The sequence below is a fragment of the Hypanus sabinus genome, unplaced genomic scaffold (assembly GCF_030144855.1).
Source record: "Hypanus sabinus isolate sHypSab1 unplaced genomic scaffold, sHypSab1.hap1 scaffold_1144, whole genome shotgun sequence".
NCBI classification, from domain to species: Eukaryota; Metazoa; Chordata; class Chondrichthyes; order Myliobatiformes; family Dasyatidae; genus Hypanus; species Hypanus sabinus.
Genome location: NW_026779202.1, coordinates 13,352 through 37,157, shown reverse-complemented (window position 1 = coordinate 37,157; position 23,806 = coordinate 13,352). Strand labels below are relative to the sequence as shown.

The 23,806-nt window shown below is 57.7% G+C and overlaps 1 protein-coding gene across 1 annotated transcript in view; it reads left to right on the top strand.

Moving 5' to 3' along the window:
* Nucleotides 1-22,887, top strand: part of LOC132386402 (uncharacterized) — a 44,412-nt gene extending 21,525 nt beyond the window's left edge. Inside the window, exons 2-3 of the mRNA XM_059958673.1 lie at nucleotides 21,227-22,518; nucleotides 22,633-22,887. Coding sequence (XP_059814656.1) covers nucleotides 21,227-22,518; nucleotides 22,633-22,643 — 1,303 coding nt within the window. The 3' untranslated portion in view covers nucleotides 22,644-22,887. The remainder of the gene's footprint in view (nucleotides 1-21,226; nucleotides 22,519-22,632) is intronic.
* Nucleotides 22,888-23,806: the final 919 nt, after the last annotated feature.

The window sequence follows — 23,806 nt, the reverse complement described above, 5'->3', positions numbered from 1 at the left end:
CGTGGATTTCCACACTCTCCCCGTGACCACGTGGGTTTCCACACTCTCCCCGTGACCGCGTGGGTTTCTACACTCCCCCCGTGACCGCGTGGGTTTCTACCCTCTCCCCGTGACCGTGTGGGTTTCTGTGTTCTCCCCGTGACCTCGTGGGTTTCCACACTCTCCCTGTGACGGCGTGGGTTTCCGTGTTCTCCCCGTGACCGCGTGGGTTTCTACACTCTCCCCGTGACCACATCGGTTTCTACACTCTCCCCGTGACCATGTGGGTTTCCGTGTTCTCCCCGTGACAACGTGGTTTTCTACACTGTCCCCGTGACCACATGGGTTTCTACTCTCACCCTGTGACAGCGTGGGTATCTACACTCTCCCCGTGACCACGTGCGTTTCCGTGTTCTCCCCGTGACAACATGGATTTCTACACTCTCCCCGTGACCGCGTTGGTTTCCACACTCTCCCCGTGACCACGTGGGTTTCCGTGTTCTCCCCGTGACCGCGTGGGTTTCTACACTGTCCCCGTGACCATGTGGGTTTCTACACTCTCCCCGTGACCGCGTGGGTTTCCACACTGTCCCCGTGACCACGTGGGTTTCTACTCTCACCCCGTGACCACCTAGGTTTCTACACTCTCCCCGTGACCACGTGGGTTTCTACACTCTCCCCGTGACCACCTGGGTTTCTACTCTCACCCCGTGACCACGTGGATTTCCACACTCTCCCCGTGACCACGTGGGTTTCCACACTCTCCCCGTGACCGCGTGGGTTTCTACACTCTCCCCATGACCGCGTGGGTTTCTACCCTCTCCCCGTGACCGTGTGGGTTTCTCTGTACTCCCCGTGACCTCGTGGGTTTCCACACTCTCCCTGTGACGGCGTGGGTTCCGTGTTCTCCCCGTGACCGCGTGGGTTTCTACACTCTCCCCGTGACCACATGGGTTTCTACACTCTCCCCGTGACCATGTGGGTTTCCGTGTTCTCCCCGTGACCACGTGGGTCTCTACACTGTCCCCGTGACTACGTGGGTTTCTACACTCTCCCTGTGACCGCGTGGGTTTCTACACTCTCCCCGTGACCACGTGGGTTTCTGTGTTCTCCCCGTGACCGCGTGGGTTTCCGTGTTCTCCCCATGACCATGTGGGTTTCTACAATCACCCCGTGACCACCTGGGTTTCTACTCTCACCCCATGACCGCGTGGGTTTCCACACTCTCCCCGTGATTGTGTGAGTTTCTGTGTTCTCCCCGTGACCACGTGGGTTTCTGTGTTCTCCCTGTGACCACGTGGGTTTTTACACTCACCCCGTGACCACCTGGGTTTCTACACTCTCCCCGTGACCGCGTGGGTTACCACACACTCCCCGTGACCGCATGGGTTTCCGTGTTCTCCCCGAGACCGCGTGGGTTTCTACACTCTCCCCGTGACCACCTGGGTTTCTACTCTCACCCCATGACCGCGTGGGTCTCCACACTCTCCCCGTGACCGCGTGGGTTTCTGAGTTCTCCCCGTGACCTCGTGGGTTTCCACACTCTCCCCATGACCGCGTGGGTTTCCACACTGTCCCCGTGACCACGTGGGTTTCTACTCTCACCCCGTGACCGCGTGGGTTTCTACACTTTCCCCGTGACCACGTGGGATTCCGTGTTCTCTCCGTGACCACCTGGGTTTCTACACTCTCCCCGTGACCACGTAGGTTTCCGTGTTCTCTCCGTGACCGCGTGGGTTTCTACACTGTCCCCGTGACCACGTGAGTTTCTACACTCTCCCCGTGACCACGTGCGTTTCCGTGTTCTCCCCGTGACAACATGGGTTTCTACACTCTCCCCGTGACCACCTGGGTTTCTACTCTCACCCCGTGACCCCGTGGGTTTCCACACTCTCCCCGTGACCGCGTGGGTTTCCGTGTTCTCCCCGAGACCACGTGCGTTTCTACACTCTCCCTGTGACCACCCTGGTTTCTGTGTTCTCCCCGTGACCGCGTGGGTTTCTGTGTTCTCACCGTGACCGCTTGGGTTTCTACACTCTCCCCGTGACCGCGTGGGTTGCTACACTCTCCCCATGACCGCGTGGGTTTCCGTGTTCTCCCCGTGACAACATGGATTTCTACACTCTCCCCGTGACCGCGTTTGTTTCCACACTCTCCCCGTGACCACGTGGGTTTCCGTGTTCTCCCCGTGACTGCGTGGGTTTCTACTTCTACACTGTCCCCGTGACCATGTGGGTTTCTACACTCTCCCCGTGACCGCGTGGGTTTCCACACTGTCCCCGTGACCACGTGGGTTTCTACTCTCACCCCGTGACAGCGTGGGTTTCTACACTCTCCCCGTGACCACGTGGGTCTCTACACTGTCCCCGTGACCACGTGGGTCTCTACACTCTCCCCGTGACCACGTGGGTCTCTACACTGTCCCCGTGACCACGTGGGTTTCTACACTCTCCCCGTGACCGCGTGAGTTTCCACACTCTCCCCGTGATTGTGTGGGTTTCTGTGTTCTCCCCGTGACCACGTGGGTTTCTGTGTTCTCCCCGTGACCGTGTGGGTTTCCGTGTTCTCCCCATGACCACCTGGGTTTCTACTCTCACCCCATGACCGCGTGGGTCTCCACACTCTCCCCGTGACCGCGTGGGTTTCTGAGTTCTCCCCGTGACCTCGTGGGTTTCCACACTCTCCCTGTGACCGCGTGGGTTTCTACACTCTCCCCGTGACCACGTGGGTTTCTGTGTTCTCCCCGTGACCGCGTGGGATTCCGTGTTCTCCCCGTGACCACGTGGGTTTCCACACTCTCTCCGTGACCGCGTGGGTTTCCGTGTTCTCCCCGTGACTACGTGGGTTTCTACACTGTCCCCGTGACCACGTGGGTTTCTACTCTCACCCCGTGATAGCGTGGGTATCTACACTCTCCCCGTGACCACGTGCGTTTCCGTGTGCTCCCCGTGACAACATGGATTTCTACACTCTCCCCGTGACCGCGTTTGTTTCCACACTCTCCCCGTGACCACGTGGGTTTCCGTGTTCTCCCCGTGACTGCGTGGGTTTCTACTCTCACCCCGTGACAACATGGGTTTTTACACTCTCCCCGTGACCACTTGGGTTTCTACTCTCACCCCGTGACCCCGTGGGTTTCCACACTCTCCCCATGACCGCGTGGGTTTCCGTGTTCTCCCCGAGACCACGTGCGTTTCTACACTCTCCCTGTGACCACCCTGGTTTCTGTGTTCTCCCCGTGACCGCGTGGGTTTCTACACTGTCCCCATGACCACTTGGGTTTCTACTCTCACCCCGTGACCCCGTGGGTTTCCACACTCTCCCCGTGACCGCGTGGGTTTCCGTGTTCTCCCCGAGACCACGTGCGTTTCTACACTCTCCCTGTGACCACCCTGGTTTCTGTGTTCTCCCCGTGACCGCGTGGGTTTCTGTGTTCTCCCCGTGACCGCTTGGGTTTCTACACTCTCCCCGTGACCGCGTGGGTTGCTACACTCTCCCCGTGACCGCGTGGGATTCCGTGTTCTCCCCGTGACCATGTGGGTTTCCACACTCTCTCCGTGACCTCGTGGGTTTCTACACTCTCCCCGTGACCGCGTGGGATTCCGTGTTCTCCCCGTGACCACGTGGGTTTCCACACTCTCTCCGTGACCACCTGGGTTTCTACTCTCACCCCGTGACTGCGTGGGTTTCTACTCTCTCCCCGTGACCACCTGGGTTTCTACTCTTACCCCGTGACTGCGTGGGTTTCTACACTCTCCCCATGACTACGTGGGATTCTGGGTTCTACCCTTGACCACCTGGGTTTCTCCGTTCTCACCGGGACCACGTGGGTTTCCACACACACCCCGTGACCGCGTTTGTTTCCACACTCTCCTTGACCACGTGGGTTTCCGTGTTTTCCCCGTGACCGCGTGGGTTTCTACACTCTCCCCGTGACCACCTGGATTTCTACTCTCACCCCGTGACTGCGTGGGTTTCCACACTCTCTCCGTGACAGCATGGGTTTCCGTGTTCTCCCCGTGACCGCGTGGGTTTCTACACTCTCCCCGTGACCACCTAGGTTTCTACACTCACCCCGTGACCACGTGGGTTTCTACACTCTCCCCGTGGCCACGTGGGTTTCCGTGTTCTCCCCGTGACCACGTGGGTCTCTACACTGTCCCCGTAACTACGTGGGTTTCTACACTCTCCCCGTGACCACGTGGGTTTCCGTGTTCTCCCCGTGACCACGTGGGTTTCTACACTGTCCCCGTGACCACGTGGGGTTCTACACTCTCTCCGTGACAGCATGGGTTTCCGTGTTCTCCCCGTGACCGCGTGGGTTTCTACACTCTCCCCGTGACCACCTGGGTTTCTACTCTCACCCCGTGACCACGTGGATTTCCACACTCTCCCCGTGACCACGTGGGTTTCCACACTCTCCCCGTGACCGCGTGGGTTTCTACACTCCCCCCGTGACCGCGTGGGTTTCTACCCTCTCCCCGTGACCGTGTGGGTTTCTGTGTTCTCCCCGTGACCTCGTGGGTTTCCACACTCTCCCTGTGACGGCGTGGGTTTCCGTGTTCTCCCCGTGACCGCGTGGGTTTCTACACTCTCCCCGTGACCACATCGGTTTCTACACTCTCCCCGTGACCATGTGGGTTTCCGTGTTCTCCCCGTGACAACGTGGGTTTCTACACTGTCCCCGTGACCACATGGGTTTCTACTCTCACCCTGTGACAGCGTGGGTATCTACACTCTCCCCGTGACCACGTGCGTTTCCGTGTTCTCCCCGTGACAACATGGATTTCTACACTCTCCCCGTGACCGCGTTGGTTTCCACACTCTCCCCGTGACCACGTGGGTTTCCGTGTTCTCCCCGTGACCGCGTGGGTTTCCACACTCTCCCCGTGACCACCTGGATTTCTACTCTCACCCCGTGACTGCGTGGGTTTCCACACTCTCTCCGTGACAGCATGGGTTTCCGTGTTCTCCCCATGACCGCGTGGGTTTCTACACTCTCCCCGTGACCACCTAGGTTTCTACACTCTCCCCGTGACCACGTGGGTTTCTACACTCTCCCCGTGGCCACGTGGGTTTCCGTGTTCTCCCCGTGACCACGTGGGTCTCTACACTGTCCCCGTAACTACGTGGGTTTCTACACTCTCCCCGTGACCACGTGGGTTTCCGTGTTCTCCCCGTGACCACGTGGGTTTCTACACTGTCCCCGTGACCACGTGGGGTTCTACACTCTCTCCGTGACAGCATGGGTTTCCGTGTTCTCCCCGTGACCGCGTGGGTTTCTACACTCTCCCCGTGACCACCTGGGTTTCTACTCTCACCCCGTGACCACGTGGATTTCCACACTCTCCCCGTGACCACGTGGGTTTCCACACTCTCCCCGTGACCGCGTGGGTTTCTACACTCCCCCCGTGACCGCGTGGGTTTCTACCCTCTCCCCGTGACCGTGTGGGTTTCTGTGTTCTCCCCGTGACCTCGTGGGTTTCCACACTCTCCCTGTGACGGCGTGGGTTTCCGTGTTCTCCCCGTGACCGCGTGGGTTTCTACACTCTCCCCGTGACCACATCGGTTTCTACACTCTCCCCGTGACCATGTGGGTTTCCGTGTTCTCCCCGTGACAACGTGGTTTTCTACACTGTCCCCGTGACCACATGGGTTTCTACTCTCACCCTGTGACAGCGTGGGTATCTACACTCTCCCCGTGACCACGTGCGTTTCCGTGTTCTCCCCGTGACAACATGGATTTCTACACTCTCCCCGTGACCGCGTTGGTTTCCACACTCTCCCCGTGACCACGTGGGTTTCCGTGTTCTCCCCGTGACCGCGTGGGTTTCTACACTGTCCCCGTGACCATGTGGGTTTCTACACTCTCCCCGTGACCGCGTGGGTTTCCACACTGTCCCCGTGACCACGTGGGTTTCTACTCTCACCCCGTGACCACCTAGGTTTCTACACTCTCCCCGTGACCACGTGGGTTTCTACACTCTCCCCGTGACCACCTGGGTTTCTACTCTCACCCCGTGACCACGTGGATTTCCACACTCTCCCCGTGACCACGTGGGTTTCCACACTCTCCCCGTGACCGCGTGGGTTTCTACACTCTCCCCATGACCGCGTGGGTTTCTACCCTCTCCCCGTGACCGTGTGGGTTTCTCTGTACTCCCCGTGACCTCGTGGGTTTCCACACTCTCCCTGTGACAGCGTGGGTTCCGTGTTCTCCCCGTGACCGCGTGGGTTTCTACACTCTCCCCGTGACCACATGGGTTTCTACACTCTCCCCGTGACCATGTGGGTTTCCGTGTTCTCCCCGTGACCACGTGGGTCTCTACACTGTCCCCGTGACTACGTGGGTTTCTACACTCTCCCTGTGACCGCGTGGGTTTCTACACTCTCCCCGTGACCACGTGGGTTTCTGTGTTCTCCCCGTGACCGCGTGGGTTTCCGTGTTCTCCCCATGACCATGTGGGTTTCTACAATCACCCCGTGACCACCTGGGTTTCTACTCTCACCCCATGACCGCGTGGGTTTCCACACTCTCCCCGTGATTGTGTGAGTTTCTGTGTTCTCCCCGTGACCACGTGGGTTTCTGTGTTCTCCCTGTGACCACGTGGGTTTTTACACTCACCCCGTGACCACCTGGGTTTCTACACTCTCCCCGTGACCGCGTGGGTTACCACACACTCCCCGTGACCGCATGGGTTTCCGTGTTCTCCCCGAGACCGCGTGGGTTTCTACACTCTCCCCGTGACCACCTGGGTTTCTACTCTCACCCCATGACCGCGTGGGTCTCCACACTCTCCCCGTGACCGCGTGGGTTTCTGAGTTCTCCCCGTGACCTCGTGGGTTTCCACACTCTCCCCATGACCGCGTGGGTTTCCACACTGTCCCCGTGACCACGTGGGTTTCTACTCTCACCCCGTGACCGCGTGGGTTTCTACACTTTCCCCGTGACCACGTGGGATTCCGTGTTCTCTCCGTGACCACCTGGGTTTCTACACTCTCCCCGTGACCACGTAGGTTTCCGTGTTCTCTCCGTGACCGCGTGGGTTTCTACACTGTCCCCGTGACCACGTGAGTTTCTACACTCTCCCCGTGACCACGTGCGTTTCCGTGTTCTCCCCGTGACAACATGGGTTTCTACACTCTCCCCGTGACCACCTGGGTTTCTACTCTCACCCCGTGACCCCGTGGGTTTCCACACTCTCCCCGTGACCGCGTGGGTTTCCGTGTTCTCCCCGAGACCACGTGCGTTTCTACACTCTCCCTGTGACCACCCTGGTTTCTGTGTTCTCCCCGTGACCGCGTGGGTTTCTGTGTTCTCACCGTGACCGCTTGGGTTTCTACACTCTCCCCGTGACCGCGTGGGTTGCTACACTCTCCCCATGACCGCGTGGGTTTCCGTGTTCTCCCCGTGACAACATGGATTTCTACACTCTCCCCGTGACCGCGTTTGTTTCCACACTCTCCCCGTGACCACGTGGGTTTCCGTGTTCTCCCCGTGACTGCGTGGGTTTCTACTTCTACACTGTCCCCGTGACCATGTGGGTTTCTACACTCTCCCCGTGACCGCGTGGGTTTCCACACTGTCCCCGTGACCACGTGGGTTTCTACTCTCACCCCGTGACAGCGTGGGTTTCTACACTCTCCCCGTGACCACGTGGGTCTCTACACTGTCCCCGTGACCACGTGGGTCTCTACACTCTCCCCGTGACCACGTGGGTCTCTACACTGTCCCCGTGACCACGTGGGTTTCTACACTCTCCCCGTGACCGCGTGAGTTTCCACACTCTCCCCGTGATTGTGTGGGTTTCTGTGTTCTCCCCGTGACCACGTGGGTTTCTGTGTTCTCCCCGTGACCGTGTGGGTTTCCGTGTTCTCCCCATGACCACCTGGGTTTCTACTCTCACCCCATGACCGCGTGGGTCTCCACACTCTCCCAGTGACCGCGTGGGTTTCTGAGTTCTCCCCGTGACCTCGTGGGTTTCCACACTCTCCCCATGACCGCGTGCGTTTCCACACTGTCCCCGTGACCACGTGGGTTTCTACTCTCACCCCGTGACCGCGTGGGTTTCTACACTTTCCCCGTGACCACGTGGGATTCCGTGTTCTCTCCGTGACCACCTGGGTTTCTACACTCTCCCCGTGACCACGTAGGTTTCCGTGTTCTCTCCGTGACCGCGTGGGTTTCTACACTGTCCCCGTGACCACGTGGGTTTCTACACTCTCCCCGTGACCGCGTGGGTTTCTGTGTTCTCCCCGAGACCACTTGCGTTTCTACACTCTCCCTGTGACCACCCTGGTTTCTGTGTTCTCCCCGTAACCGCGTGGGTTTCTGTGTTCTCCCCGTGACCGCGTGGGTTTCCGTGTTCTCCCCGTGACCACGTGGGTCTCTACACTGTCCCCGTAACTACGTGGGTTTCTACACTCTCCCCGTGACCACGTGGGCTTCCGTGTTCTCGCCGTGACCACGTGGGTTTCTACACTCTCCCCGTGACCGCGTGGGTTTCCATGTTCTCCGTGTGACCACGTGGGTTTCTACACTTTCCCCGTGACCACGAGGGGTTCTACACCCTCTCCGTGACAGCATGGGTTTCCGTGATCTCCCCGTGACCGCGTGGGTTTCTACACTCTCCCCGTGACCACCTGGGTTTCTACTCTCACCCCGTGATGACGTGGGTTTCCACACTCTCCCCGTGACCGCGTGGGTTTCTACACTCTCCCCATGACCGTGTGGGTTTCTGTGTTCTCCCCATGACCTCGTGGGTTTCCACACTCTCCCTGTGACGGCGTGGGTTTCCGTGTTCTCCCCGTGACCGCGTGGGTTTCTACACCCTCTCCGTGACAGCATGGGTTTCCGTGATCTCCCCGTGACCGCGTGGGTTTCTACACTCTCCCCGTGACCACCTGGGTTTCTACTCTCACCCCGTGATGACGTGGGTTTCCACACTGTCCCCGTGACCACGTGGGTTTCTACTCTCACCCCGTGATAGCGTGGGTATCTACACTCTCCCCGTGACCACGTGCGTTTCCGTGATCTCCCCGTGACCGCGTGGGTTTCTACACTCTCCCCGTGATGACGTGGGTTTCCACACTCTCCCCGTGACCGCGTGGGTTTCTACCCTCTCCCCATGACCGTGTGGGTTTCTGTGTTCTCCCCATGACCTCGTGGGTTTCCACACTCTCCCTGTGACGGCGTGGGTTTCCGTGTTCTCCCCGTGACCGCGTGGGTTTCTACACTCTCCCCGTGACCACATGGGTTTCTACACTCTCCCCGTGACCATGTGGGTTTCCGTGTTCTCCCCGTGACAACGTGGGTTTCTACACTGTCCCCGTGACCACGTGGGTTTCTACTCTCACCCCGTGATAGCGTGGGTATCTACACTCTCCCCGTGACCACGTGCGTTTCCGTGATCTCCCCGTGACCGCGTGGGTTTCTACACTCTCCCCGTGACCACCTGGGTTTCTACTCTCACCCCGTGATGACGTGGGTTTCCACACTCTCCCCGTGACCGCGTGGGTTTCTACCCTCTCCCCATGACCGTGCGGGTTTCTGTGTTCTCCCCATGACCTCGTGGGTTTCCACACTCTCCCTGTGACGGCGTGGGTTTCCGTGTTCTCCCCGTGACCGCGTGGGTTTCTACACTCTCCCCGTGACCACATGGGTTTCTACACTGTCCCCGTGACCACGTGGGTTTCTACACTCTCCCCGTGACCGCGTGGGTTTCCGTGTTCTCCCCGAGACCACGTGCGTTTCTACACTATCCCTGTGACCACCCTGGTTTCTGTGTTCTCCCCGTGACCGCGTGGGTTTCTGTGTTCTCCCTGTGACCGCTTGGGTTTCTACACTCTCCCCGTAACCACCTGTGTTACTACTCTCACCCCGTGACCCCGTGGGTTTCCACACTCTCCCCGTGACCACGTGGGTTTCTACACTCACCCCGTGACCCCGTGGGTTTCCACACTCTCCCCGTGACCACGTGGGTTTCCACACTCTCCCCGTGACCACGTGGGTTTCTACACTCTCCCCGTGACCACGTGGGTTTCCGTGTTCTCCCCGAGACCACGTGCGTTTCTACACTATCCCTGTGACCACCCTGGTTTCTGTGTTCTCCCCGTGACCGCGTGGGATTCCGTGTTCTCCCCGTGACCACGTGGGTTTCCACACTCTCTCCGTGACCGCGTGGGTTTCCGTGTTCTCCCCGTGACAACGTGGGTTTCTACACTGTCCCCGTGACCACGTGGGTTTCTATACTCTCCCCGTGATAGCGCGGGTATCTACACTCTCCCCGTGACCACGTGCGTTTCCGTGTTCTCCCCGTGACAACATGGATTTCTACACTCTCTCCGTGACCGCGTTTGTTTCCACACTCTCCCCATGACCGCGTGGGTTTCTGTGTTCTCCCCGTGACCGCGTGGGATTCTGTGTTCTCCCCGTGACCGCGTGGGTTTCTGTGTTCTCCCCATGACCGCGTGGGATTCCGTGTTCTCCCCGTGACCACGTGGGTTTCCACACTCTCTCCGTGACCGCGTGGGTTTCAGTGTTCTCCCCGTGACAACGTGGGTTTCTACACTGTCCCCGTGACCACGTGGGTTTCTACTCTCACCCCGTGATTGCGTGGGTATCTACACTCTCCCCGTGACCACGTGCGTTTCCGTGTTCTCCCCGTGACAACATGGATTTCTACACTCTCCCCGTGACCGCGTTTGTTTCCACACTCTCCCCGTGACCACGTGGGTTTCCGTGTTCTCCCCGTGACTGCGTGGGTTTCTACACTCTCCTCGTGACCACTTGGGTTTCTACTCTCACCCCGTGACCCCGTGGGTTTCCACACTCTCCCCGTGACCGCGTGGGTTTCCGTGTTCTCCCCGTGACCACGTGGGTATCCACACTCTCTCCGTGACCACCTGGGTTTCTACTCTCACCCCGTGACTGCGTGGGTTTCTACTCTCTCCCCGTGACCACCTGGGTTTCTACTCTTACCCCGTGACTGCGTGGGTTTCTACACTCTCCCTGTGACCACCCTGGTTTCTGTGTTCTCCCCGTGACCGCGTGGGTTTCTGTGTTCTCCCCGTGACTGCTTGGGTTTCTACACTCTCCCCGTGACCACGTGGGTTTCCGTGTTCTCCCCGTGACTGCGTGGGTTTCTACACTCTCCCCGTGACCACTTGGGTTTCTACTCTCACCCCGTTACCCCGTGGGTTTCCACACTCTCCCCGTGACCGCGTGGGTTTCCGTGTTCTCCCCGTGACCCCGTGGGTTTCCACACTCTCCCCGTGACCGCGTGGGTTTCTGTGTTCTCCCCGTGACTGCTTGGGTTTCTACACTCTCCCCGTGACCGCGTGGGTTGCTACACTCTCCCCGTGACCGCGTGGGATTCCGTGTTCTCCCCGTGACCATGTGGGTTTCCACACTCTCTCCGTGACCTCGTGGGTTTCTACACTCTCCCCGTGACCGCGTGGGATTCCGTGTTCTCCCCGTGACCACGTGGGTTTCCACACTCTCTCCGTGACCACCTGGGTTTCTACTCTCACCCCGTGACTGCGTGGGTTTCTACTCTCTCCCCGTGACCACCTGGGTTTCTACTCTTACCCCGTGACTGCGTGGGTTTCTACACTCTCCCCATGACTACGTGGGATTCTGGGTTCTACCCTTGACCACCTGGGTTTCTCCGTTCTCACCGGGACCACGTGGGTTTCCACACACTCCCCGTGACCGCATTTGTTTCCACACTCTCCTCGTGACCACGTGGGTTTCCGTGTTCTCCCCGTGACCGCGTGGGTTTCTACACTCTCCCCGTGACCACCTAGGTTTCTACACTCTCCCCGTGACCACGTGGGTTTCTACACTCTCCCCGTGGCCACCTAGGTTTCTACACTCTCCCCGTGACCACGTGGGTTTCTACACTCTCCCCGAGACCACGTGCGTTTCTACACTATCCCTGTGACCACCCTGGTTTCTGTGTTCTCCCCGTGACCGCGTGGGTTTCTGTGTTCTCCCCGTGACCGCTTGGGTTTCTACACTCTCCCCGTGACCGCTTGGGTTTCTACACTCTCCCTGTGACCGCTTGGGTTTCTACACTCTCCCCGTGACCGCGTGGGTTTCTACACTCTCCCTGTAACCACCTGTGTTTCTACTCTCACCCCGTGACCCCGTGGGTTTCCACACACTCCCCGTGACCGCGTGGGTTTCCGTGTTCTCCCCGAGACCACGTGCGTTTCTACACTCTCCCCGTGACCACCTGTGTTTCTACTCTCACCCCGTGACCGCGTGGGTTTCTACACTCTCCCCGTGACCACGTGGGTTTCCACACTCTCCCCGTGACCACGTGGGTTTCTACACTCTCCCCGTGACCACGTGGGTTTCCGTGTTCTCCCCGAGACCACGTGCGTTTCTACACTATCCCTGTGACCACCCTGGTTTCTGTGTTCTCCCCGTGACCACGTGGGTTTCCACACTCTCTCCGTGACCGCGTGGGTTTCCGTGTTCTCCCCGTGACAACGTGGGTTTCTACACTGTCCCCGTGACCACGTGGGTTTCTACACTCTCCCCGTGATAGCGTGGGTATCTACACTCTCCCCGTGACCACGTGCGTTTCCGTGTTCTCCCCGTGACAACATGGATTTCTACACTCTCCCCGTGACCGCGTTTGTTTCCACACTCTCCCCGTGACCGCGTGGGTTTCTGTGTTCTCCCCGTGACCGCGTGGGATTCCGTGTTCTCCCCGTGACCGCGTGGGATTCCGTGTTCTCCCCGTGACCGCGTGGGTTTCTGTGTTCTCCCCGTGACCGCGTGGGATTCCGTGTTCTCCCCGTGACCACGTGGGTTTCCACACTCTCTCCGTGACCGCGTGGGTTTCCGTGTTCTCCCCGTGACCACGTGGGTTTCTACTCTCACCCCGTGATAGCGTGGGTATCTACACTCTCCCCGTGACCACGTGCGTTTCCGTGTTCTCCCCGTGACAACATGGATTTCTACACTCTCCCCGTGCCCGCGTTTGTTTCCACACTCTCTCCGTGACCGCGTGGGTTTCCGTGTTCTCCCTGAGACCACGTGGGTTTCTACACTCTCCCCGTGACCGCGTTTGTTTCCACACTCTCCCCGTGACCACGTGGGTTTCCGTGTTCTCCCCGTGAGTGCGTGGGTTTCTACACTCTCCCCGTGAGCACCCTGGTTTCTGTGTTCTCCCCACTTGGCATTAACTCTACTCTGGGACACTGAAGAAGGGGATTCTTGAGACTAGATTCTGTGCTGTACCTGCCCTCCAGTGTGTTTAATGGGAGACGGTTCTACTGAACATCAAGAGAGGTAGGGGCTCAGGGATTAGGCAAGAATATAAAATAAGAGAGACAGAGATAGATAAGAAGAGGGGGAAGATAAAAAGAGAGAAAATGATATTAAAAGAGAGGAGGTGTAAAAGAAAAGTAAAGAGATTGAATAAAAAAATGAGCAAGATTCAGGTACACAAATGGAAAGACAGGCAGAATGGAAGAATAGAAAGAGGAATCAAGAGGTGTGAGATAGGGAGAGCAAGAGAAGGGGGCATAGAGATCACCCCACACTGAGACGGGAGGACAGAGAACAAACATGGGCAAATGCCGACAGGGAGCAGGAGGACGGCAGAGAGAGGCTGACAGCTGGGCAAAAGGCTGGGCTGGAGAAACACACTGATACACACACATGTACAAATATAAAACACAAAACATCTGAACACTCACACAAATACTGTACCATACAAACACACACTTACTTCCACACGCACAGCTGGTTGATCTGAAGCCGACAGTGCTGCAGGAAACTCCAGGATGCAGAAACAAACTGAACTGCCTCTGAACCCACTGCCTTGGGCTCGGGCCTGGTTTGAGGCCTACTTTCTGCTGGTCTCCATGGACGACAGAGCTCCAACTGGCTTGGTGAAGTAGAAACTTGCCCAGAAACTCCATCTGGGCAACATCCCACAGAATAGAATGTTATCAAAGACCTAACCACATAGAGGGACGGAAAAAATAAACACGCCATCTCCCCTGCACGGTCCACGTAGCACTGTTTGTGTGTAAAATACAGTAAGTGGCTGTTTTCACATCACCTGCACACTGTTACAGAGAGGTGTGGGTACAGCATTGTTAATATGGCAAAGTTAGCTGAATGACTTATGGATTAGTTAGCACCAGAGTTAGAAAGGTTGTGATATTCATAAAAGCCACATCATTTTGTACTGAGAGAGAGAGGGAACCACACAGGAACGGGGGAAATGTGAAAAGTGTGTTCTTAGCTGAAGAACTTCAAAACTACAGTTCCCAGCAAAGGCCAAGGAATATGGTGGGGTTGGGAAGTATTAGTCTCAGATGAGATGGACACGCCATGCTGGTTGGAATGAGGGTGGGGAGTGGGGGGGAGGCCTGGTGGAACAGTCATGTCAATAAGGTGGTGTCACCAGGGTGGGCTTACCTGGAGCAATTGTCAAGGCAGGACAGGCCAAAGTCACCTGAGAGGGGTTGGAGACGAGGAGTCACTCGACATTACCTATTCAAGGAAGGGCTGGTTAGAGATCTGTTTGTCTGTAATTGCTTTGCTCAGTGGGTTAAGGGACTGGGCTAGTGATGGGCAAGGAGCTTTGGCCCAACCATGTGGGAACACTTCCACCTGGTAAAAGGGTAACAGGCAGGCAGCTCAGTACGAGGACACGAAGGCCAAGCAAGAGACAGATGTCCATCCAACTGAACAATCATTTATTCCAGTAAGGTAACCACCATTCTTAATGGACCAATAAAATTTCTTTGTCCCTTCCAACAGACACGCACTGGAAGAACTCAGCAGGTCAGGCGGCATCTCTGGAGGGAAATGCACAGATGACATCTTGGGTTGGAATCCTTCCTCTGGCAATCTCTGCTGTCTGGGACCAGTTATGTTATTTAACCTTCCAGGCAAACTGTATTCCCGGGGTGTGCCTTGAACCTGACCCATGTCTTAACTAGAGGGGTGACCTATGTGACTTAAGGGGGCAGGTCAAACACACCTTGAACACAAGGCGCATCGTGCCTCAGTTGAACATCACACTGGCCAATAAGAGTCTGCTGTCTCTGTCCAACCTCACCCTGGACACAGGTCCCTGGTGTCTCTGTCCAAAATCACCCTGGACGCAGGTCCCTGGTGTCTCTGTCCAATCTCACCCTGGTCACAGGCCTCTGGTGTCTCAGTCCAATCTCACCCTAGACAGGTCTCTGGTGTCTCAGTCCAATCTCACCCTGGACAGGTCCCTGGTGTCTCAGTCCAATCTCACCCTGGACACAGGTCCCTGGTGTCTCTGTCCAATCCAACCCTGGACGCAGGTCCCTGGTGACTCTGTCCAATCTCACCCTGGACTCAGGTCCCTGGTGTCTCAGTCCAATCTCACCCTGGACAACAGGTGCCTGGTGTCTCAGTCCAATCTCACCCTGGACACAGGTCCCTGGTGTCTCTGTGCAATCTCACCCTGGACACAGGTCCCTGGTGTCTCAGTCCAATCTCACCCTGGACACAGGTCCCTGGTGTCTAAGTCGAATCTCACCCTGGACGCAGGGCCCTGGTGTCTCACTCCAATCTCACCCTGGACGCAGGTCCATGGAGTCTCAGTCCAATCTCACCCTGGACACAGGTCCCTGGTATCTCAGTCCAATTTCACCCTGGACACAGGTCCCTGGTGTCAAAGTCCAATCTCACCCTGGACGCAGGTCCCTGGTGTCTCAGTCCAATCTCACCCTGGACACAGGTCCCTAGTGTCTCAGTCCAATCCCACCCTGGACACAGGTCCCTGGTGTCAAAGTCCAATCTCACCCTGGACGCAGGTCCCTGGTGTCTCAGTCCAATCTCACCCTGGACACAGGTCCCTGGTGTCTCAGTCCAATCTCACCCTGGACACAGGTCCCTGGTGTCTCAGTCCAATCTCACCCTGGACATAGGTCCCTGGTGTCTCAGTCCAATCTCACCCTGCACACAGGTCCCTGGTGTCTCAGTCCAAACTCACCCTGCACATAGGTCCCTGGTGTCTCAGTCCAATCTCACCCTGGACACAGGTCCCTGGTGTCTCAGTCCAATCTCACCCTGGACACAGGTCCCTGGTGTCTCAGTCCAATCTCACCCTGGACACAGGTCCCTGGTGTCTCAGTCCAATCTCACCCTGGACAGGTCCCTGGTGTCTCAGTCCAATCTCACCCTGGACAGGTCCCCGGTGTCTAAGTCGAATCTCACCCTGGACGCAGGCCCCTGGTATCTCAGTCCATCTTCACCCTGGACACAGGTCCCTGGTGTCTCAGTCCAATCTCACCCTGGACACAGGTCCCTGGTGTCGCAGTCCAATCTCACCCTGGACACAGGTCCCTGGTGTCTCAGTCCAATATCAACCAGGACACAGGTCCCTGGTATCTCAGTCCAATCTCACCCTGGACACAGGTCCCTGGTGTCTCAGTCCCATCTCACCATGGACACAGGTCCCTGGTGTCGCAGTCCAATCTCAGCCTGGTCACAGGTCCCTGGTGTCTCAGTCCAATCACACCCTGGATACAGGTCCCTGGTGTCTCAGTCCAATCTCACACTGGACAGAGGTCCCTTGTGTCTCAGTCCAATCTCACACTGGACACAGGTCCCTTGTGTCTCTGTCCAATCTCACACTGGACTCAGGTCCCTGGTGTCTCTGTCCAATCCCACCCTGGACACAGGTCCCTGGTGTCTCAGTCCAATCTCACCCTGGACACAGGTCCCTGGTGTCTCAGTCCAATCTCACCCTGGACACAGGTCCCTGGTGTCTCAGTCCAAACTCACCCTGGACACAGGTCCCTGGTGTCTCAGTCCAAACTCACCCTGGACACAGTTCCCTGGTGTCTCAGTCCAATCTCACCCTGGACACAGTTCCCTGGTGTATCTGTCCAATCTCACCCTGGACACAGGTCCCTGGTGTCTCAGTCCAATCTCACCCTGGACACAGGTCCCTGGTGTCTCTGTCCAATCTCACCCTGGACACAGGTCCCTGGAGTCTCAGTCCAATCTCACCCTGGACACAGGTCCCTGGTGTCTCAGTCCAATCTCACCCTGGACACAGGTCCCTGGTGTCTCAGTCCAATCTCACCCTGGACACAGGTCCCTGGTGCCTCAGTCCAATCTCACCCTGGACACAGGTCCCTGGTGTCTCTGACCAATGTCACCCTGGACACAGGTCCCTGGTGTCTCTGTCCAATCTCACCCTGGACACAGGTCCCTGTTGTCTCTGTCCAATCTCACCCTGGACACAGGTGCCTGGTGTCTCTGTCCAATCTCACCCTGGACACAGGTCCCTGGTGTCTCAGTCCAATCTCACCCTGGACACAGGTCCCTTGTGTCTCTGTCCATTCTAACCCTGGACACAGGTCCCTGGTGTGTCTGTCCAATCTCACCCTGGACACAGGTCCCTGGTGTCTCTGTCCCATCTCACCCTGGCCACAGTCCCTGGTGTCTCAGTCCATTCTCACCCTGGACACAGGTCCCTGGTGTCTCTGTCCATCCTCACCCTGGACACAGGTCCCTGGTGTCTCTGTCCATTCTCACCCTGGACACAGGTGCCTGGTGTCTCTGTCCAATCTCACCCTGGACACAGGTGCCTGGTGTCTCTGTCCAATCTCACCCTGGACACAGGTCCCTGGTGTCTCAGTCCAATCTCACCCTGGACACAGGTCCCTTGTGTCTCTGTCCATTCTAACCCTGGACACAGGTCCCTGGTGTGTCTGTCCAATCTCACCCTGGACACAGGTCCCTGGTGTCTCTGTCCCATCTCACCCTGGCCACAGTCCCTGGTGTCTCAGTCCATTCTCACCCTGGACACAGGTCCCTGGTGTCTCTGTCCATCCTCACCCTGGACACAGGTCCCTGGTGTCTCAGTCCAATCACCCCCTGGACGCAGGTCCCTGGTGTCTGTGTTCATTCGCACCCTGGACGCAGGTCCCTGGTGTCTCAGTCCAATCTCACCCTGGACACAGGTCCCTGGTGTCTCAGTCCAATCTCACCCTGGACACAGGTCCCTGGTGTCTCAGTCCAATCTCACCCTGGACACAGGTCCCTGGTGTCTCTGACCAATTTCACCCTGGACACAGGTCCCTGGTGTCTGTGTCCAATCTCACCCTGGACACAGGTGCCTGGTGTCTCTGTCCAATCTCACCCTGGACACAGGTCCCTGGTGTCTCAGTCCAATCTCACCCTGGACACAGGTCCCTGGTGTCTCAGTCCAATCTCACCCTGGACACAGGTCCCTGTTGTCTCTGTCCAATCTCACCCTGGACACAGGTCCCTGGTGTGTCTGTCCAATCTCACCCTGGACACAGGTCCCTGGTGTCTCAGTCCAATCTCACCCTGGACACAGGTCCCTGGTGTCTCAGTGCATCCTCACCCTGGACACAGGTCCCTGGTGTCTCAGTCCATCCACACCCTGGCCACAGGTCCCTGGTGTCCCTGTCCCATCTCACCCTGGCCACAGGTCCCTGGTGTCTCTGTCCATCCTCACCCTGGACACAGTTCCCTGGTGTCTCAGTCCAATCACCCCATGGACGCAGGTCCCTGGTGTCTGTGTTCATTCTCACCCTGGACGCAGGTCCCTGGTATCTCAGTCCAATCTCACCCTGGACACAGGTCCCTCGTGTCTCAGTCCAATCTCACCCTGGACACAGGTCCCTCGTGTCTCAGTCCAATCTCACACTGGACACAGGTGCCTGGTGTCTCAGCCCAATCTCACCCTGGACACAGGTCCCTGGTGCCTCAGTCCAATCTCACCCTGGACACAGGTCCTTGGTGTCTCTGACCAATGTCACCCTGGACACAGGTCCCTGGTGTCTCTGTCCAATCTCACCCTGGACACAGGTCCCTGTTGTCTCTGTCCACTCTCACACTGGACACAGGTCCCTGGTGTCTCAGTCCAATCTCACCCTGGACACAGTTCCCTTGTGTCTCTGCCCAATCTAACCCTGGACACAGGTCCCTGGTGTGTCTGTCCAATCTCACCCTGGACACAGGTCCCTGGTGTCTCTGTCCCAGCTCACCCTGGCCACAGTCCCTGGTGTCTCAGTCCATTCTCACCCTGGACACAGGTCCCTGGTGTCTCTGTCCATCCTCACCCTGGACACAGGTCCCTGGTGTCTCAGTCCAATCACCCCCTGGACGCAGGTCCCTGGTGTCTGTGTTCATTCTCACCCTGGACGCAGGTCCCTGGTGTCTCAGTCCAATCTCACCCTGGACACAGGTCCCTGGTGTCTCAGTCCAATCTCACCCTGGACACAGGTACCTGGTGTCTCAGTCCAATCTCACCCTGGACACAGGTCCCTGGTGTCTCAGTCCAATCTCACCCTGGACACAGGTCCCTGGTGTCTCTGACCAATTTCACCCTGGACACAGGTCCCTGGTGTCTCTGTCCAATCTCACCCTGGACACAGGTGCCTGGTGTCTCTGTCCAATCTCACCCTGGACACAGGTCCCTGGTGTCTCAGTCCAATCTCACCCTGGACACAGGTCCCTGGTGTCTAGGTCCAATCTCACCCTGGACACAGGTCCCTGTTGTCTCTGTCCAATCTCACCCTGCACACAGGTCCCTGGTGTGTCTGTCCAATCTCACCCTGGACACAGGTCCCTGGTGTCTCAGTCCAATCTCACCCTGGACACAGGTCCCTGGTGTCTCAGTGCATCCTCACCCTGGACACAGGTCCCTGGTGTCTCAGTCCATCCTCACCCTGGCCACAGGTCCCTGGTGTCTCTGTCCCATCTCACCCTGGCCACAGGTCCCTGGTGTCTCTGTCCATCCTCACCCTGGACACAGTTCCCTGGTGTCTCAGTCCAATCACCCCATGGACGCAGGTCCCTGGTGTCTGTGTTCATTCTCACTCTGGACGCAGGTCCCTGGTGTCTCTGTCCAATCTCACCCTGGACACAGGACCCTGGTGTGTCTGTCCAATCTCACCCTGGACACAGGTCCCTGGTGTCTCTGTCCAATCTCACCCTAGACACAGGACCCTGGTGTGTCTGTCCAATCTCACCCTGGACACAGGTCCCTGGTGTCTCAGTCCATCCTCACCCTGGACACAGGTCCCTGGTGTCTCTGTCCAATCTCACCCTGGCCACAGGTCCCTGGTGTCTCTATCCAATCTCACCCTGGACACAGGTCCCTGGTGTCTCTGTCCAATCTCACCCTGGCCACAGGTCCCTGGTGTCTGTCCAATCTCACCCTGGACACAGGTCCCTGGTGTGTCTGTCCAATCTCACCCAGGACACAGTTCCCTGGTGTCTCAGTCCAATCTCACCCTGGACACAGTTCCCTGGTGTATCTGTCCAATCTCACCCTGGACACAGGTCCCTGGTGTCTCAGTCCAATCTCACCCTGGACACAGGTCCCTGGTGTCTCAGTCCAATCTCACCCTGGACACAGGTCCGTGGTGTCTCCGTCCAATCACACCCTGGACACAGGTCCATGGTGTCTCCGTCCAATCACACCCTGGACACAGGTCCCTATTGTCTCTGTCCAATCTCACACTGGACACAGGTCCGTGGTGTCTCAGTCCAATCTCACCCTGGACACAGGTCCATGGTGTCTCCGTCCAATCACACCCTGGACACAGGTCCCTATTGTCTCTGTCCAATCTCACACTGGACACAGGTCCCTGGTGTCTCAGTCCAATCTCACCCTGGACACAGGTCCCTGGTGTGTCTGTCCAATCTCACCCTGGACACAGGTCCCTGGTGTCTCAGTCCATCCTCACCCTGGACACAGGTCCCTGGTGTCTCTGTCCAATCTCACCCTGGCCACAGGTCCCTGGTGTCTCTGTCCAATCTCACCCTGGACACAGGTCCCTGGTGTCTCTGTCCAATCTCACCCTGGCCATAGGTCCCTGGTGTCTCTGTCCAATCTCACCCTGGACACAGGTCCCTGGTGTCTCAGTCCAATCTCACCCTGGACACAGGTCCCTGTTCTCTCTGTCCAATCTCACCCTGGACACAGGTCCCTGGTGTGTCTGTCCAATCTCACCCTGGACACAGGTCCCTGGTGTCTCAGTCCAATCTAACCCTGGACACAGGTCCCTGTTGTCTCTGTCCAATCTCACCCTGGACACAGGTCCCTGGTGTGTCTGTCCAATCTCACCCTGGACACAGGTCCCTGGTGTCTCAGTCCAATCTCACCCTGGACACAGGTCCCTGGTATCTCAGTCCAATCTCACCCTGGACACAGGTGCCTGGTGTCTCTGTCCAATCTCACCCTGGACCCAGGTCCCTATTGTCTCTGTCCAATCTCACCCTGGACACAGGTCCCTGGTGTCTCAGTCCAATCTCACCCTGGACACAGTTCCCTGGTGTCTCTATCCAATCTCACCCTGGACACAGGTCCCTGGTGTCTCAGTCCAATCTCACCCTGGACACAGGTCCCTGGTGTCTCAGTGCATCCTCACCCTGGACACAGGTCCCTGGTGTCTCAGTCCATCCTCACCCTGGCCACAGGTCCCTGGTGTCTCTGTCCCATCTCACCCTGGCCACAGGTCCCTGGTGTCTCTGTCCATCCTCACCCTGGACACAGTTCCCTGGTGTCTCAGTCCAATCACCCCCTGGACGCAGGTCCCTGGTGTCTGTGTTCATTCTCACCCTGGACGCAGGTCCCTGGTGTCTCTGTGCAATCTCACCCTGGACGCAGGTCCCTGGTGTCTCAGTCCAATCTCACCCTGGGCACAGGTCCCTGGTGTCTCAGTCCAATCTCACCCTGGACACAGGTCCCTGGTGTCTCTGTGCAACCTCACCCTGGACACAGGTCCCTGGTATCTCAGTCCTGTCGCACCCTGGAGACAGGTCCCTAGTGTCTCAGTCCAATCTCACCCTGGACACAGGTCCCTGGTGTCTCTGTCCAATCTCACCCTGGACACAGGTCCCTAGTGTCTCTGTCCAATCTCACCCTGGACACAGGTCTCTGTTGTCTCAGTCCAATCTCACACTGGACACAGGTCCCTGGTGTCTCAGTCCAATCTCACCCTGGACACAGGTCCCTGGTGTCTCAGTCCATCCTCACCCTGGCCACAGGTCCCTGGTGTCTCTGTCCCATCTCACCCTGGCCACAGGTCCCTGGTGTCTCTGTCCATCCTCACCCTGGACACAGTTCCCTGGTGTCTCAGTCCAATCACCCCCTGGACGCAGGTCCCTGGTGTCTGTGTTCATTCTCACCCTGGACGCAGGTCCCTGGTGTCTCTGTGAAATCTCACCCTGGACGCAGGTCCCTGGTGTCTCAGTCCAATCTCACCCTGGACACAGGTCCCTGGTGTCTCAGTCCAATCTCACCCTGGACACAGGTCCCTGGTGTCTCTGTGCAATCTCACCCTGGACACAGGTCCCTGGTATCTCAGTCCTGTCGCACCCTGGAGACAGGTCCCTAGTGTCTCTGTCCAATCTCACCCTGGACACAGGTCCCTGGTGTCTCTGTCCAATCTCACCCTGGACACAGGTCCCTGGTGTCTCTGTCCAATCTCACCCTGGACACAGGTCTCTGTTTTCTCAGTCCAATCTCACCCTGGACACAGGTCCCTGGTGTCTCAATCCAATCTCACCCTGGACACAGGTCCCTGGTGTCTCAGTCCAATCTCACCCTGGACACAGGTCCCTGGTGTCACAGTCCAATCTCACCCTGGACACAGGTCTCTGTTGACTCAGTCCAATCTCACCCTGGACACAGGTCCCTGGTATCTCTGTCCAATCTCACCCTGGACACAGGTCCCTGGTGTGTCTGTCCAATCTCACCCTGGACACAGGTCCCTGGTGTATCTGTCCAATCTCACCCTGGACACAGGACCCTGGTGTGTCTGTCCAATCTCACCCTGGACACAGGTCCCTGGTGGCTCTGTGCAATTTCACCCTGGACACAGGTCCCTGGTGTCTCAGTCCAATTTCACCCTGGACACAGGTCCCTGGTGTCTCAGTCCAATCTTACCCTGGACACAGGTCCCTGGTGTCTCAGTCCAATCTCACCCTGGACACAGGTCCCTCATGTCTCAGTCCAATCTCACCTTGGACACAGGTCCCTGGTGTCTCTGTCCAATCTCACCCTGGACACAGGTCTCTGTTGTCTCAATCCAATCTCACCCTGGACACAGGACCCTGGTGTCTCAGTCCAATCTCACCCTGGACACAGGTCCCTGGTGTCTCAGTCCAATCACACCCTGGACACAGGTCCCTGGTGTCTCAGTCCAATCTCACCATGGACAGAGGTCCCTCGTGTCTCTGTCCAATCTCACCCTGGACACAGCTCCCTGGTGTCTCAGTCCAATCTCACCCTGGACACAGGTCCCTGGTGTCTCAGTCCAATCTCACCCTGGACACAGGTCCCTGTTGTCTCAGTCCAATCTCACCCTGGACACATGTCCCTGGTGTCTCAGTCCAATCTCACCCTGGACACAGGTCCCTGGTGTCGCAGTCCAATCTCACCCTGGACACAGGTCCCTGGTGTCTCAGTCCAATCTCACCCTGGACACAGGTCCCTGGTGTCGCAGTCCAATCTCACCCTGGACACAGGTCCCTGGTGTCTCAGTCCAATCACACCCTGGATACAGGTCCCTGGTGTCTCAGTCCAATCTCACCCTGGACACAGGTCCCTGGTGTCTCAGTCCAATCTCACCCTGGACACAGGTCCCTGGTGTCTCAGTCCAATCTCACCCTGGACACAGGTCCCTGGTATCTCTGTCCAATCTCACCCTGGACACACGTCCCTGTTGTCTCAGTCCCATGGCACCCTGGACACATGTCCCTGGTGTCTCAGTCCAATCTCACCCTGGACACAGGTCCCTGGTGTCGCAGTCCAATCTCACCCTGGAC